General features: G+C 38.3%; 2 protein-coding genes across 2 annotated transcripts in view; one reads left to right on the forward strand and one right to left on the reverse strand.

Annotated features, from left to right (window-relative positions):
- Positions 1–777: 777 nt before the first annotated feature.
- Positions 778–8396, reverse strand: LOC110065041 (CDK-activating kinase assembly factor MAT1-like). The gene is made up of 8 exons (XM_020772147.2): positions 8171–8396; positions 7357–7509; positions 6837–6922; positions 5959–6062; positions 4991–5131; positions 4331–4441; positions 3096–3208; positions 778–2588 (listed from the first exon to the last, which is right to left on the reverse strand). Exons 1-8 carry the CDS (start codon positions 8260–8262, stop codon positions 2465–2467), a joined length of 924 nt encoding a protein of 307 aa, XP_020627806.2. The 5' UTR covers positions 8263–8396; the 3' UTR covers positions 778–2464.
- Positions 8397–8445: 49 nt separating this feature from the next.
- LOC110065031 (ATP-dependent RNA helicase TDRD9-like) overlaps positions 8446–15787 on the forward strand; it is a 32363-nt gene continuing 25021 nt past the window's right edge. Inside the window, exons 1-8 of the mRNA XM_089291730.1 lie at positions 8446–8685; positions 10573–10838; positions 11368–11669; positions 12164–12244; positions 12927–13082; positions 13869–13978; positions 14507–14544; positions 14918–14975. Of these exons, the coding sequence (XP_089147856.1) occupies positions 8507–8685; positions 10573–10838; positions 11368–11669; positions 12164–12244; positions 12927–13082; positions 13869–13978; positions 14507–14544; positions 14918–14975 (1190 nt within the window). The 5' untranslated portion in view covers positions 8446–8506. The remainder of the gene's footprint in view (positions 8686–10572; positions 10839–11367; positions 11670–12163; positions 12245–12926; positions 13083–13868; positions 13979–14506; positions 14545–14917; positions 14976–15787) is intronic.

Genomic DNA, 15787 nt, shown 5'->3' on the forward strand with positions numbered 1-15787 from the left:
CCCTGACAACCAATCTAAAGCCCAAACCCCCCAAATGACACCCTATTGAAGGGGAAAAAAAACAAGAATAGCGTGTACGGCTCAACTTTATATCGTTTCTGTAACCTTGGACGTATACGAATAGTTCTGGTTTATATGTAACGGATCACTTGTTTTTCGTTAAGCTGGGCATTCCGCACTGCAATTGTAGCTGATACAATTGAGGTACCTTATCAAAGGATCACATCAGAAACACGATGCCAACAGGGGGAAGAATGATACCCTATTTAAGGATCGGAAACCTCAAAAACTCTACCCCATCCCGTGGCACATACCTGTACAGCCCATACATGGGTGTGCCCCCACCTCATCTGACACCTCTCGGGTTCTGATACGTTCTTCCCCTCTGGACCCCTTAAGCGCACCACCCTCCCTACCCTTCCCCTCAACTCCATGCCGGTTATGGAAAACTTCGGGTTGTTCGTTTCGTTTCAAAGAATGGATGCGCGGTCACTCAGCATAAAGTGGTTGCCAATCCCTGGGTTATCTCACACTTCAAGATGGCGACCTCCGAATAGCTTACCATGTGGATGTGGTGGAGCACAGAGCTCCACCTACGTGGCGGCTCCATACTGGGCTGTGAAATTTGCGCAAAACATTTCGACGAATGTCGGACGTTTGGAAAACGCAGAGACCTAAAACTTGGAGAAGTGCCTTCTTTACCTATCTCCTATAACATTACAGACTCATTACAATTTCTTGAAATTATCTAAGATATGGTGGTGGGGGCGGGGGTCATTTTCTTTCTTTTTGGGGAGAATGGGGTGGGTTGAAGGGCAGTTTTGTTCTTTTTGGGCCACAAAATCCAAAGGCTATAGTCATATCCTATACTTAGCAGTTTACCGTTGACTTTAGTATCAGTGTTACTGATATCACTAGCTACCAGTCATGTACCGCATTCAATTCAAAATTCTGCTCATTACTTTTACTGTGCCTTCCAATAACATGCGAACTCTAAAATTCAAAGCACAACCGACAAATGCGTTTTTCGCTACCGTCAATCAAGTGTTCGGCGGCTCCTCCCAGCTTCCGACTACTGCCGAGCGCGCGGTAATCAAATCGTTGAGCAAAGTTCAGACAACGAAACAGTGCTCGGCAGTAGTCACTGGTCTTAGACATTTTATTCGTCTTAGACGCATTATTCTTCTAAGACGTATTATTAGTCTAAGACGTATTTTTCGTCTTAGACGTGTTATTCGTCTTAGAAGTATTTTTCGTCGGGGAGGTATCATTCGTGTTGCGTATTTCTCACCTTAGACGTGCCATTTGTCTGAGACGTATTATTCGTCTTAGACATTTTATTCTTGTAAGACTATTATTCGTCTTAGACGTATTATTTGTTTTAAACGTATTTTTCGTCTGAGGCGTATTATTCGTCGCAGACGTATTATTCGTCTTAGACGTAGTATTCGTCTTAGCTGTACTTTTCGTGTAAGACGTATTATTCGGCTTAGACTTATTGTTCGTCTTAAAAGTATTTTTCGTCTGAGACGTCCGATTTGTCTTACACCTGATATTCGTCTTAGAAGTATTATTTTTCTTAGACGTATTTTTCGTCACAGACGTATTATTCGTCTTAGACCAAGAGATTACCAAGATAAGAGAGTGCATCCTCCATATAGGCCTTATACACAAGGTAATTCCTCTTACGTTATTTTTAGACATTGTACCCAGTTCTTCCGCGGATATCATTCGCGCATTGCGTGGATGTTTTCGTGGAGGATCAGTTTATGTTTCGTTTCGATTCGTTTGAAAGCAAAGGAAAACCTCCATCGTTCTGGAGATGTCGTCAAGGAAAGGAGCTTCGGTTCTCGGTATGTTTTAATACAATTTAACACAATTCAATTTATTGCATCAAAAAATTACGGGGTTGGTCTATCTTTCAAGGCTTTTTAACCACTCTGACCTAAAACGGACGCTGCACGCTACTCGGCTAACATACAAAAGTAACCAACTGGTTGGTTCGTTATGGCGTACAATAAGCTCTGTTATTGCTCTAACCAGCCAGCACAAAGATATTTACATTTTGGTCACTGCAAAACGAAAACAAATCGTGATTTGACTTTCGTCACTTTTCCTGCCTTAAATTTCCGCCAGTTCTGCTGTGCATTCCATCAAGTACTTTCCCTGGCTACATCAGTTTGCCATGCTTGTTATCGCCTCAGGTTCTCTGTTTTGATTGGTTCATTTGATTATTTTTGGCTGCAGGGTTTGGCCACGTGATTGTTTTGGTCTCTACTAGCACTTGAAGGAAAAGTCATTTGAAACTGCTCTACGTAAACGTCACCAATGTTCTTGCCTTTCAAGACCATTCAACACCTAAACGGAGATACGCTGAATGAAAGTTACCTATCCAACAAAGTAACAATGCAACGATGTTTTCCTTCACAAAGCAGGAGTTGTTCTTGTTTTGTGAAATGTTCAACTACAACTCAGCACCCAAATAGAGCGCCGAAAAAGCATCCTGTATAGCTCTTCCACAAGCCAGCTCTGATATGTAGCCTCCTGCCCTCTCACTGTCTGTAGCATTACGGACATGTCGCAGGTACCTAGCACAAAGCAAATATGTTAAAATTAATAAAAATAAAAACAACAGACCACCTCTTAGCCCGCTCATCTAGAGAACAGAGCCTTTCCTCTTTGCGCCAAATTCTTTCCCCCCTTTGTCTCAGATTCGACCCGAAATGACGTAACTTTACAGAGATCCCGGATACGTGAAGATCTCTGATTCGTTGTTCTGAATTTTTGCGCGCAAGTAACATCCAATCAGAGACGCTGCATGTCTCTCTGAAGAGCTACGTCATTCGCTACGTCATCAGAATGGTATGTTTTAGGCTTGCATTTCTGACTTCTCTTGAGCGTTCAAAAGCTGCATAGAACAGATCTCAGTTAAACTGCTTCACTTTGAAAGCCGTCTTGACAATAACAATCAGACCAAACTGAGACGCCTATCATACTTTATGTTTTGTTTTGACAGCTATACATAGTTACGAGTTATCAGCTATTCAAAATGGACAGCACAAATTTCACCCACAGTCTACAAGTTTAAAACTCACCCTCTGGCAGCTAGGACCTCCATATCAGGAACAGTTGGTCCATCGTTTATCACTTCTGGGGCGACATACACAAATGCGGGTCCCTCAGCTGTTGGCAAGGGAGCAAATGTTTCCTGGAGTACGAGAACAGGACACACATTGTCATGAACTAGAGTATGCTGCTTTGTAATTATAAGCCATGTCATCCTAGAAGTCTACGGTTAGCTTTTGACATCTTATGATAACTTTCTGATGTTTTTTTTTTTTTTTTTTTTAATGTGGCTAAATATAATTTAGGCAAAGTTAGACTCGAACCAATGTAGCCAGCGGCTTCTCCTTTGGCAGTACGTAACTTGTGGGGTGGCCCTCAGGGGATTTGCAGGGCTCTTGTGCTTCACTGCCCTACATGTGCAGTTCTGTTAGATCAGATCTTTGCAGATCATTTGCAGTGTGTGTTAGCGAATCTCTGCTGATTCTTGCTCCCTCTCCTCCCTCTTGGTTTGCTGGTTTCTCAGTAAGTATTGGTGAGGTAAGTTGTTTCCACTGATGTCTTTCAGTGTGACGGTGCCAGTTAGCAGCTACTTCTTGGGGTGGTTCCCGCTTCCAGGGTTGCCATGGAAACCTCCCTTTAGCTTATGGCTTTTGGCTCCCCGCTAACCCTTTAGGCACAAGTTCCCAAGCTCATCTATATATAGATGAGTTTGACCTCATGAAACATGTTTCAAACATCTAATTTTAATTTGATAAACACTACTTGCAAAAAAAAATCAGACTTTGAATATTGGACGTTTAATTTTTGGACACTTTTTATCTCATTTCGGCAAAATGATAGTTTTACTGCACCTTCAAGGTTTTAGAGATACACTGACAAGAAAATAACACAAATTCTATCAAGGCATTATGTATCTCAAACAGTGTTCCCTTCATAAAGTAAAATAAGTGTTTTGGAGCTACTTAAAAATTTTATACTGTACTGTAAATATTTTGAACACCTAAAATTTTGGACAGTTTTATTTTTGAACACTTTTTGTGTCCAAAATTAAAATTGTCCGAAATTTTTTGCAAGTAATGTAGCCTGTTTCATCAAATTTTTCAGAGTTTTGGATCTGATGGGAAAACATGTTACTTCCATACAAATTTAACATATCTCAACTCCATAGCCTTTGGTACTTGTAGTTGGATCATCTCCAAAACATGAACAGCATTTTCTGTTCAATTTTAAACATTATCTTCTGCTTAAAAAAATCTTGACTTACTTTCTGCATTGAAGATAGCTTAGTATTGCTTGCGGAGAACAGCAAAGATTTTTTCTGCAATTTACTTGCATGTTCAGCTATGATGTCATCAAGAGGACGGTCTCCTTTTGCCTGGAAAAAAAGTTGTTGAAAACTGTGATGTCATGTCTGAACAATAGATTTGTAACACGGAATAATGTTACATTTCAATGAAATCACAAGTGATTGTCTATTGGTTCTACTTGATTATCTAAGAAGTCGATTCCAAACTAATACCATTGACCAGGACAGGCAGACAAGAAGTGGACAACTATGATTATCAACTATAAAGCTGTAAAATAAATACAAACTACACAGCCACCTCCCAGAGTGGACCTGCCATGTGCAGAGGTTAGGCATGATCATTGGAAAATTTTAATCAAACCCCTATGGGAGACCAACCAGGGCATGGTTTGAGATTTATTTGACCCTTAAAAGATACCACTTTAAAACAGACACGACAGCTTTTTAATCATTCCTTCAAGGGCAACCCTAAAAGACACCTTGCTGGCAAAAAATAATGGCATTTTGCCCCCAGGTAATCTTTTAACTTGGGAGTCCCTTGCCCCACTGACTAGGCCACCTCTTCCCTAAAAATATTCCCCTGATTAAATTGATATCTACAGTTTTTGTCTTGATTACCAGTTGGTTGAGAAATTCCTCATTTTCTTTCTTCTTGTCATTCTTCTCTTGTTTCTCCAGCAAAGCTGCCTGTGCTCGGCGCAGCTCTTCCTGTTTCTGTTCTTCCTCAATTTGGGACATAACCAGAGCTTCCTCTCTTCCCTAAATAAAATTCATGACAAAAAATAAATAAAACACCAAATTATCCAGGAAATATTTGGAAATATCCCCGAGTAAGATTATACTCCACTGCACTGTGTAATATGTACATGTCAAAAAAACTGCCTCCAGTACGTTATTTGAAATAAAATTTACATCTACTACAATCAATCTGTAATGGATGATTACATGTTAAATGCTTTCTTGTAGCCTGGTAGCTCTGCAAATTAATTAATAACTCTAGTGTCCATAGTATACTCTCTCTAGAGCTGAGAAGGGATGTTTAAATCCATATTACAGATTACTCTTCCCCAAAGTGTATGTCAAATTTCCTGTGCCTGACATAAACGTCTAGGGAGGTATTGTGAGAGTTAAGTATTGTGCCCATTTAGAACCCATGAGAAGGGATGTTTAAATCCATATTACTGGTTACTCTTCCCTAAAGCATTTGTCAAATTTCCCGTGCCTGACATAAACATTCAGAACGTATTGTGAGAGTTAGGTATTGTGCCCATTTAGAACCCAACAGTGTAACAGTGTCAGCCTGGAATTTATGTTGATCCCAAATACATTAAATACATTCTTCTCGGGCTTAGATTAATAAATACTGTCATTTTTTTGTATAACAGTACATGTATACAATTTACTGACCACTTGCATTTGCTTCTGTGCCAAAATGAGTCTTTGCTTGAAACCATTCATGTGAAATTGCATTTTGTCTGCATGTTCAGTTTCATGCAGATCAAACTCATTTTCAAAAGAAAATTTTTATGAGGACTTGTTTTGAAACAGAGGCACAAGGGAACTCGGAAATGGCCCATTATGCTCACCAGTTTGAAATTATTTTTCCTGATTAGGGTTTCATTGTCTTTTTTGTATTTGTCAATTTGCTTCTTTGTCTCCTCTACCTCATGACCATTTGCAAGATTCCAAACTATAAAGAACAGGATTGAAAATGATTATTTAAAAATAAACAAAATAGTGCTGAGCAGCTGAAAAACAAAAGACACTGTAAGAGAATTTTTCATACTGGGGTCAGTGATGAGGCATCCTGGGAAATGCTTTAATCAGAGTGTTTTTATGCCACTGAACAGGGCTCCACTATGTTAACATAAAGTCAAATTCAATGGAAATTCCCTAACTACCTTTAGTGAACTATTTTTTATTTTTTTAACTCAAGTTCAAAACTCACACCAAAAGAAACCTGGATCATGTGTTCTAAAGGTATCCACAGTCAAGTGTCAATCAATACCCTCAGTCCACCCTTGATTGACACTCCATCCACAACCCCATTAACACTTGATCAACATCTCCGATGATACTCGATTGACACTCAATCAACATCTCAGTCAACAGTCGGTCAAGAGTCGACTCATTTTCAAAAACACCATCGAGTGTCAATCGATACATATGAGTTGGTCAGCACTCTGCGAACTAATAATCAACCACCTGTTGATTGACTGTCAATCAAGTGTAGATTGAGATGTTGATTGAGTGTTAATCTAGTGTTGACCGATTGTTGACTGAGTTGTTGGTCAAGTGTCGATCAGGTGTCAATCGAGATGTCGATGGAGCGTTGATCGAGGGTTGATCAAGAGTATCGATTGACACTCAACCATAGAATGATGCCTTTAGTATTACAAGAAAATGTCTTAAAAGCAGAACTGCAGATATGATCATGTATCCATTAATGACACATAGGACTTACTTATGTTCTCTACATCTTCCAGATAGTCATTGTAGGCTCTTAGAGGATCTGATTCTGATTGGAAGTCATCCTCAAGCTTGTTGTAACTGCATATAAAAAACATACCACAAAATAATATTAGGGGTGATGAATGGTAAATGTGAGACTTTGAGAGAAGGTGAGACTAGCATTTCACTTTGCCAGCCCCAAACATTTTGACTTATTTCAAATTGCAAGACTGGGATTTCAAATTGTTTTAAATGCGAGTACAAGACATTCATGTTCTAAGATGTTCAGACATCATTTATAAAAACAAACAAACATATCGGACTTCAGGGCTTTTTTAGCCTCCGAGACAGCTTTGTGCAAAAATTGAGGCTGTGAGATGCACATAGCCACTAAAAAACAAAACTGCGAGACCCGCCAAATTCGACCAAAATTTTGCGAGACCCATTGTTTTTAAAGGACCATTTGCCACCCTTAAAATATGAAGAACAATAAAATGACTTGCTAAGTATTTTACTTGAAGATCATAACTCACATCTTCAAAATCCTTTTTCTGATGTCCACCTCCTTCTCAACAATGAGATCTTCAAACTGTTGGACCCTGAAGTCGTTACGTCGCAGTGCTGTGTTACATTCAGGACATGCTGCAGAGGGTCTTGTGAAAAGTGTCTCCACGCATCCTTCGCATCTTTATAGCATCGAAAGAAGAATCAATGAATTTTGATTGGACAGAGAGCATTCTTGGTTAATTTTTGTTACATTAGCTGCACAGTGCTGACCTAACTTAAATTTACTTTTAAGATTGCCAAAGATTGTGATAGGTTGATCTTTTTGCTTCAAAACTTGATCGGCAATCTGGCTCGGGACCAAAGTAAGACTAATATTGATTAACTAAATTTCAAGGTCTGGTCAAGTGCAAACTCTTGCTTTCATTTGGCATGAAACTCGCAGCTGTTCTCAGTTCTCTGTTATCCTCATGAAAATTTGAATAAATTCAAATTTTCAGGAGAGTTGATGAGACGTTTTGCTACTGCCATACATAATTCTGTCACCATGTGTCCTCTTATCCTTGTTTGGTTGTAGTTGAAACAATACAATCAATGAGAGCTCAACTATATCCAAAGCTCTGGCTTATCAAGTTTGCTTCTAAGTTAATTTTAGAGTGACAAATGATGAAGATCCAATTTCTCTTTCCATGCCAATGCATCGTGACTCCGACATAAGACAAGAAAGCTAATATGGATGCTATCTTGATTGAGCTACCAAGTTCTCAGAACCAGCATTATAAGAAGTGCATAGCAATCAGCTGAGAGAATAAGTCGGATGAACATATATGATCACGAACGTACAATTTATGGCCACAAACATTCACCAAAAGCTTCAGCTTGGGATTTCTGTATTTTGTAGTTTTACATCTAGGACAAGTTTGCCAGTCATCCATGATGATTGAAGCATTTCACAACACTTAACACAATTTAAATTTACGCTTCCGCTTTCAAAGTTCCACGATCGCAGCAATTTTCACATGTTAGGACCTTGTAAGAAACATAGCCCGGGGACCAGAACCCGGGCGCGCGCACGACTTACATCAAGCTTTACGATTGGTTCTTCCAAATAGTACAGCACTTTTCATTGGTCAGTCTTGCAAAGCGTGCTTTGTCTAAACATTGTAAATGGCGGCTTGAATGGTTCGGGACGAAATGGCAGACATTAGCCTTGATACCATAAAAGACTTCTTCAGTCTTAAGCCGCTTTCTAGGACCAACGCACTGACGGACGTTAAAATAACAGGGAGACATTGGGACCAGAGTCGAAATAACGCCTACAAGCAGCCGTTTAAATTGCCAAAAAAGAATCCGCAAAGGTGAGAATTCAGACAACTCGAGCTTTTGTAGTCGGCCTCAAGCATATATCTTATATGTAGCTAAGAATTGACCGAAGATTATTCTAATTACCGTAATGATTGTTAAATGGAATGGCTAAACAGGTATTATATTTTGGAACACTAAACTTTATATTAAGCTTAATTCTGATTCTAAATAAGTCTTATGTTTACATTGTAAACATTCTAATAATTTAACACCTGTCTGAGTAGAACTCGCTTGCTGCTGAAGAAGTGATAGGCCAACTGAGTGTTGAGGCGTTTAGGGGCAGTTTCATCTCTTTGCAAACCCAGTAGTGGTTTAGGTATATTTATTTCCGTTTTTTTCTATATATATCAGCTTTGCAGACCAGTCAGTGTAAAACATAGACTGTGGACTGCAGACTGGGGATAAAATGCAGACTGAGGGTAAAGTGCATACTGCAGACTACAGACTTTTTAAGTATTTATTGTGTTGTTTCCATTATTGAGTGTTAACCACAAAGAGGGTTATTCAGGCTAATTGGAGTCTGCACTCTGGTTAGCCTGGATATCACTCAGGTTAGCCTGAACAACGCACCATTTAGCCTGTTTATGGTTAGCTCTTGATGATGGAAATGGTAACACAATTCAGTTAAGAAGTTTGCAGTCTGCAGTCTGTATTTTACCCTCAGACAAACCTGCATAATTATTCCCTGCAAAACATACACAGCTGAACCAAACTACATGTAAGACCCTGTTAATACATGCACATAGTTATTATGTGTGCATTTTTGGTGCCTTTTCCACATATTCTCTCCAGTATTACAAAATTGCCTAAACAATACAGTCACCTCCATTTTCTGGAGAATTTTAAGTAGACAGAAAATGTTATTGATAAGGTATCGTGCCCTGATTCAGAAGCACTTTGGATATGCCACACAATCCTATGAAGGGGTGACAAGCCCAGCGAGGGTCTCATTTACTTTATGGGAATGTTTTGTTCACAAGGTGCATTTTGATAGAGCCTGCATGGGGTTTACCAGTTGATGGGGGGAGTTCTATATGGAGAGTCTCCACTCCCAGGTCCAACCCCTTACCCTTTTGTATACCATTTTGACAGAAAAGGTACCTCTTTCGTGTACCTTGATTTGAAAAAAAGGTGTCATTACTGACCCATAGTATGCTTAAATTACCAAAATGGAATTTTCATGTGGTGCCTAATAAACGAAATGATACAGTCATAAGGTGCCTCTGTTTGGCATATTTTTACTTAAGGCCCTTCAAAAATAACTTAATGACAGATTTCCAAAATCCCTTGCCTTTCATATACCTGAAGCCTGAAAAAGGTATCTCTTTTGGGTAGAGCCTATCCGTATAGGCCATTATAGGGAGGGCCCTGGTATGGTGATCAGTTTTCCCTGAAATTCTTAGAACATTACCTTTTGACCTGAGGAAAGTTTGCTTTCCTCTTTTAATTCTACTATTTAATAATGTTCTTGTTTTGAATTCTTAAAGTAATGCAATACTGTAAATAGAGTATTTTACCACAATTGCTACTAATCTCACGATCTGATTGACTAATTTGCCATTGTCGATACGAGTCCAGACAACGCTGCTCACGTCAATGTGTCATGCAATGCCTTCTTCAGCTCGCACTCTGAAAGAAAAACCCCATTTTCTCTGACATTGATATTGTGGTAAAAAAACGAATTGAATGTGGTTTAATAGCATTGTCTGTACTCTTGTGGACAATGATATGTTTTATCACAGTGGTTGAACTTACTTGGCTGCGTCTCGTGAGTCCACAACATTTTGACCACTGTGATGATACGTACTCGTTGTCAATAAGAGTACAGACAATTACTAAACCACATTCGCTTTGTTAATTTTTTGAACATTTTTTTGTAGCCCTCTACCATCACCTGCATATGTTGGGGAGTATTGCTCAACTGGTCCTAAGCTGGAAGATCTTTATAATGAACTGGAACAACTTGAACTTGACCCACCTTTAGGGGCTTCTGATGAAATACCTGCGGCATTGAAAGAGGAGGAGGCTACGCATATTTTTGAGAACTACTCTTTTGATCACACCTATTCTCCAGACCTTCCCATCACATCTTATCGCCAGCAGATTGTTGATACTGTTGAAAGCAATTCAGTGACCATTGTACAAGGTGTGTTATAGGGTTGAATAAAAGCGTACGTCAGTATATATACAAGAAATTTGTTAGGTAAAGTCTGTTCAGACATAGTGATACACAGTACATGTACATCATGAGGCAATGCTTGCTACATGTATTGTATTTCCAGTCTCAGTGTATATTGTATGAAGTGACTTTTAGAGGAGTACGTGTAGTTCTACTTCACTCTGGATGAGATGTCAGTCAGTTGCTTTCCATAATTACAGTATTATCCCTGGTGTGTCTTGTCTGTGAGCACAATACAAAGTGGTCTCAGCCAGAACTATAACTTGGGTCTCTCAATTTAGAGTTTGGCATACTAGCCATTTAGATCAGGTTGACACCACATCTCTTCCAAAATGATATCCATATCTCATGAAGGGTTTTTTGGTTTCAACACCTCCCTCTTGCACCAATTTCTCTGGCAATTCCAGTTTTTATTTATGTATAATATACATGTCTGTACAAATTATATAGGATATTTCATGATGTTAGGTTAATTTTATTTTTATTACAAATTTAGGTGCTACCGGTAGTGGCAAAACAACTCAGGTCCCTCAGTATATTCTGGACGAATATGCTAAGAACCAACGTTATTGTAACATCATTGTAACTCAACCAAGACGTATTGCCGCCATAAGTATTACCAAGAGAGTTTGTCAGGAGAGAGGTTGGACACTGGGTAGTCTTGTGGGTTACCAGGTGGGAAGGGACAAGTGTCTCAGCGAGGACACCCGTTTATCTTACGTCACGACTGGTGTGCTGCTCCAAAGGTTAATTCAGTCCAAGAATATGAATCAGTACACCCATGTTTTTCTGGATGAGGTGCGTTAATTTTTCTCCAGCTAAAGAATAAATTTGGCTTGTTTTCTATCTCTGTCTAGAGTCTAATCTTTAATTGTCATTTGGGGAAAGAAGCATGTGGTCATTGCCCTTAAACAATGGTTGTAGTATTTGATCCTCAGAAATCCCTTATACATGTAATTAATACAAATTATTAAACACTGGATCAGTGGATAATGCAATTTGAGAGTTTTCATTGGCTTATCCATCATGGTACATGAGCCATTACACCATGCTCTACAAATTTGGTAACTGTATGAATAATTTCTTGGGGCATTTTTATTTTTATTTTATTTTACTTTTCTATATTTTGCGGGCATTTTTAATTAAACAATTATTCCATTTGTACTTATTGGATATGAGATGATCTTAGCAAACTTGGTGCTGCATGCCTTGTTGGCTATATTCTACCACTGCATATCCAACATGAGCTTGTGGAATAATTGACAGTTAAATATACAGTCACATTTTTTCAGGTTCATGAGCGTGACCAAGACTCAGACTTCTGTCTCCTAGTGGTGAAAAAGTTGTTGAGAACAAACTCAAGGCATGTCAAGGTATGCTTGTTACATAATATTATAAAAGTACATAATTTTATACAGGTATGTGTCTCTGTTTATTGTTTGTCAGAGTGAACCAGTTGGTATGACCATTGAATAATGGTAGGCATTTTTCCAAAATCGGCAAACCAACTGAAAGAGATGGTGTTTGCCATGTACAATTTAAAGATTTTCCTTAATATTGTATTGGGTCAAAAAAAAAAAAAGACTGGGAACTGGGATAGTCAGGAAATGGTTCCAAATGGCAAGGAAATTTCTGCCATTCTGTTCCAAACTAAAGAAGAGGACTATGTCGTAAGATAATCTCCAGTTTCTGAATGGATTTTCCAGAAAATTGCTGCAGTTCCATTTGACCTTTAGTTAAGAAATTTTTCAGATTTACTATCAGCACATTTCCAGCCATCTGGAAGTGACTTAATTCAGCTTGGCATATTTTGTAAACATTGCACAAATTCTCAAGAGTAACGTGCTTTGATTTCTGCAAATTAAATTAAGTTAAGGCTTTATTAGGATTTACCAAGCCACTGATATTTTCCCCAACAACAAGGGGAATAATCATTTATTGTAAATTTTGGATCTAAAACACTGGAAGTAATGTTTCTTCAATTTATTTTATGGTTATTTTGTTTAGTTTTAAAGTTATTTTCATTATTAACCATACTGATTTGTGTTGTTGTAGGTTATCCTGATGTCAGCCACCATTGAAAGTGATCTTTTTTCAATGTACTTTGCTGTTCCTGTGCGTGGCAGAGTAGAGGGAGCCCCTGTTGTCAGCGTAGATGGGAAGTCCTTCCCTGTGGTGGAAAGTTATCTTGATGATCTTAAAGATATTGGAGTAAGTTTATGCCTGATACCTTTCTAATCTTTGTGTACTTTATACACAAAAAAGTAGGGTTATCTCCTTTCAGTTTTGAAGAGGGAACAGATACTTGTCTTGGACATCATTTGTTGAACAAAAAGCAATTCAGTCTCCAAAACTCAAGGAAAACTGTGATTTGTGAAGAGCAACTACTGGCCAGGAATAATGAAAGTAGAAGTTTTGTGGCCCGGTAGTGAAATTAGCTTCTGTAGTCTTGTGAGCATGAGGGAAAACATCAGCTTGTTAAATCATTAGATGTAATTTATAGCCAAAAACTATATCTGATTCTTTCGACTGCAAGATGAGGCTGCACAATGTAAAGTACACATACTTCTAGAAGACCAGTCTTGTTCATACAAGATTTGTAAGTACAGTGGAACCCCGCTGTATGGTCACCTCGTCAATGCAGTTACCTTGTTATTACAGCCCCCTTTTTTGTTAATATTGTATGTACTGATTTAAGTTTCAATTGTTTTTAGAATCATATCTGCATTCTGGATGCTAATGAAAGTACAGTTGTTTAGAAGTGCAATTGTGAATCATATATCTGTTATGACTTCACTCAATTTAGGCCAGTCATGAAATTTGACCCTACCCCTTTAGGCCACCCAGTTTATATGGCCAAATCTTCATGGCCCACTGGTGACAGTATTAACAAGGTTCCACTGTATTTTGATGTTTCATCATTGTTCATATTAGGAGCTTGATCATTCATCATTTTTATCAACTGAAGATTTTATTTTAATTTGACATTGCCAACAGATGCTCCCAGACGTTACTCTTGAAGAACCAGGTATTGACAGAGTGGGGTACGAGTTGGCAGCTCGGCTTGTATACCATCTTGATGAACTGGAGAGAACTAGCAACACAAGGTTAGCTTGGTGTTTCTATTGTCTTAAGATAGCATGAATGTGTGGTGAAGCGTTCTCCTGCCCTTTAATGCTTGTCAATGATTAAGTCCCCTTTACGGAGATAATGTGTATGTGTACATGAGTAGATATTTGCTCTGATTGGTGGACAAACTTTGATATCACAATCAGTGTTTAGATTGCTACTATCCAATAATGATATACAGGTATACGGGTACTCATTGCACTTAATTAACCTGCAATCCCTTTGGCCTGTACTGTAATGTGTGCAGTACCTACATGTGTGTAAAGTGGGTGTAAAATGCGTGTACAGTAGTATAGGTGTAAAATACGTGTAACGTGCGTGTAATTACACGCGTGCAAAATTTAAGTTGTAGTTGGAGTTACATGCATTCGGGTGTAAGTTTAGCGTATGCAGGTATTTAAATTGGAGGAAGACATCCTTTATTATTCACACACAGATTTGCATGTATTTTGACACCCTTCTTGTGTGTATTTTTGTATGTTGATTTTTTAACATTCTCTCGACAGGCAAGGTTCTCGTGGGACTGTCCTAATGTTTCTGCCTGGTTAGTACTGTATGGCTTCTGAAGTTAAGACAAAAATGCTAAAATGTTTTATAAACTTTGCAACACCCTCCTAATCACTGTAAGACTAGAATTGAATGTGAACTTGCAGTCTAGTCAATGTGAAGTGGGACATTGTTTTCTCAATCATACTCTGTAAAACTAAAATCTTACTTTAAAGCTGACATAAGTTGTCAGCTACATGTATTGTTCTGATGCTGAGGTAAGAGGAAAAATCTTAAATTAAGATTTTAATTTTTTGGGAGTAAGTGTATCACTGTGTATTTTTCAACTACTTGTGTACAGTAGTAGTTAAATAGAAGTTCTTTGCTGGTTAAGCACAAGATCAAGCAGTTCACTTTCTTTTTGTTATTAGGTTATTTTGAAATTGAACAGATGGATCATGTCTTAGATGAGATCTGTACAGATTTGATGTAAGTAATTGCATAAATATGACTGTAGAAAATTCTACAAATGCTATATGAGAATCTTTGCTGATGTCTTTGTTTACATTTTTCCCAATTAACATACGACTTTGTGCAGAGAAGGCATCACACTAGATAGGAATTGACTACAAACTATTAAAGACATTGCAAAACTTGGTAATTGGTGAAATTTTGGCTCTTTGGATGAAATATTCGAGGAGAAATTGGCTTTCAAAAACTGCCTAATTTCTGGGCAGCAAAAGCGCTAATGAGCTCATACATTCTTTGTAAAATTTTGAGTCTTCAAACTTGTGTCACACAAAAGTATTCAATACACCGGGCTCAAATTACTTGGGACAGTTAATCGTGCTGTGCCCTTTCAATATTCAGAACTGATGTTTTTGTAGCTCTATCAGAAACTCTATTGCTTGTGCTAATGAGGCAAAAGAAATTATTGTAAACAAAGATTCTCCTGTAGACATCACTCATACATGAATCTGCTGCATGTGGTGCTTCATGGACATCTGCTGTACCTGGATGAGTTGTTAAACTATTACAGGCTGGCCTGCAACATACCTTATTACATGAAATTTTCACGACACGTTAATTTCGGAATTTCGCGATTTAAAAAAAATTTAATGTCACAAAATTAACATGACGCGAAAATTAAGTGACTCACATTATGTCAATAATTAAAAAAGACACTTTATTACCATTACACACGTTTATAACAATCATTTTGAACTATTCTGTGGTAATGTTCTGGTCCTCTTCATCACTACTGCTTTCCGTCTCCACTCCAGGTAGCCCTTCTTTTGTAC

The sequence above is a fragment of the Orbicella faveolata genome, unplaced genomic scaffold (genome assembly GCF_042242905.1).
Source record: "Orbicella faveolata isolate gen_17 unplaced genomic scaffold, um_ofav_v1 contig_24, whole genome shotgun sequence".
NCBI lineage: Eukaryota > Metazoa > Cnidaria > Anthozoa > Scleractinia > Merulinidae > Orbicella > Orbicella faveolata.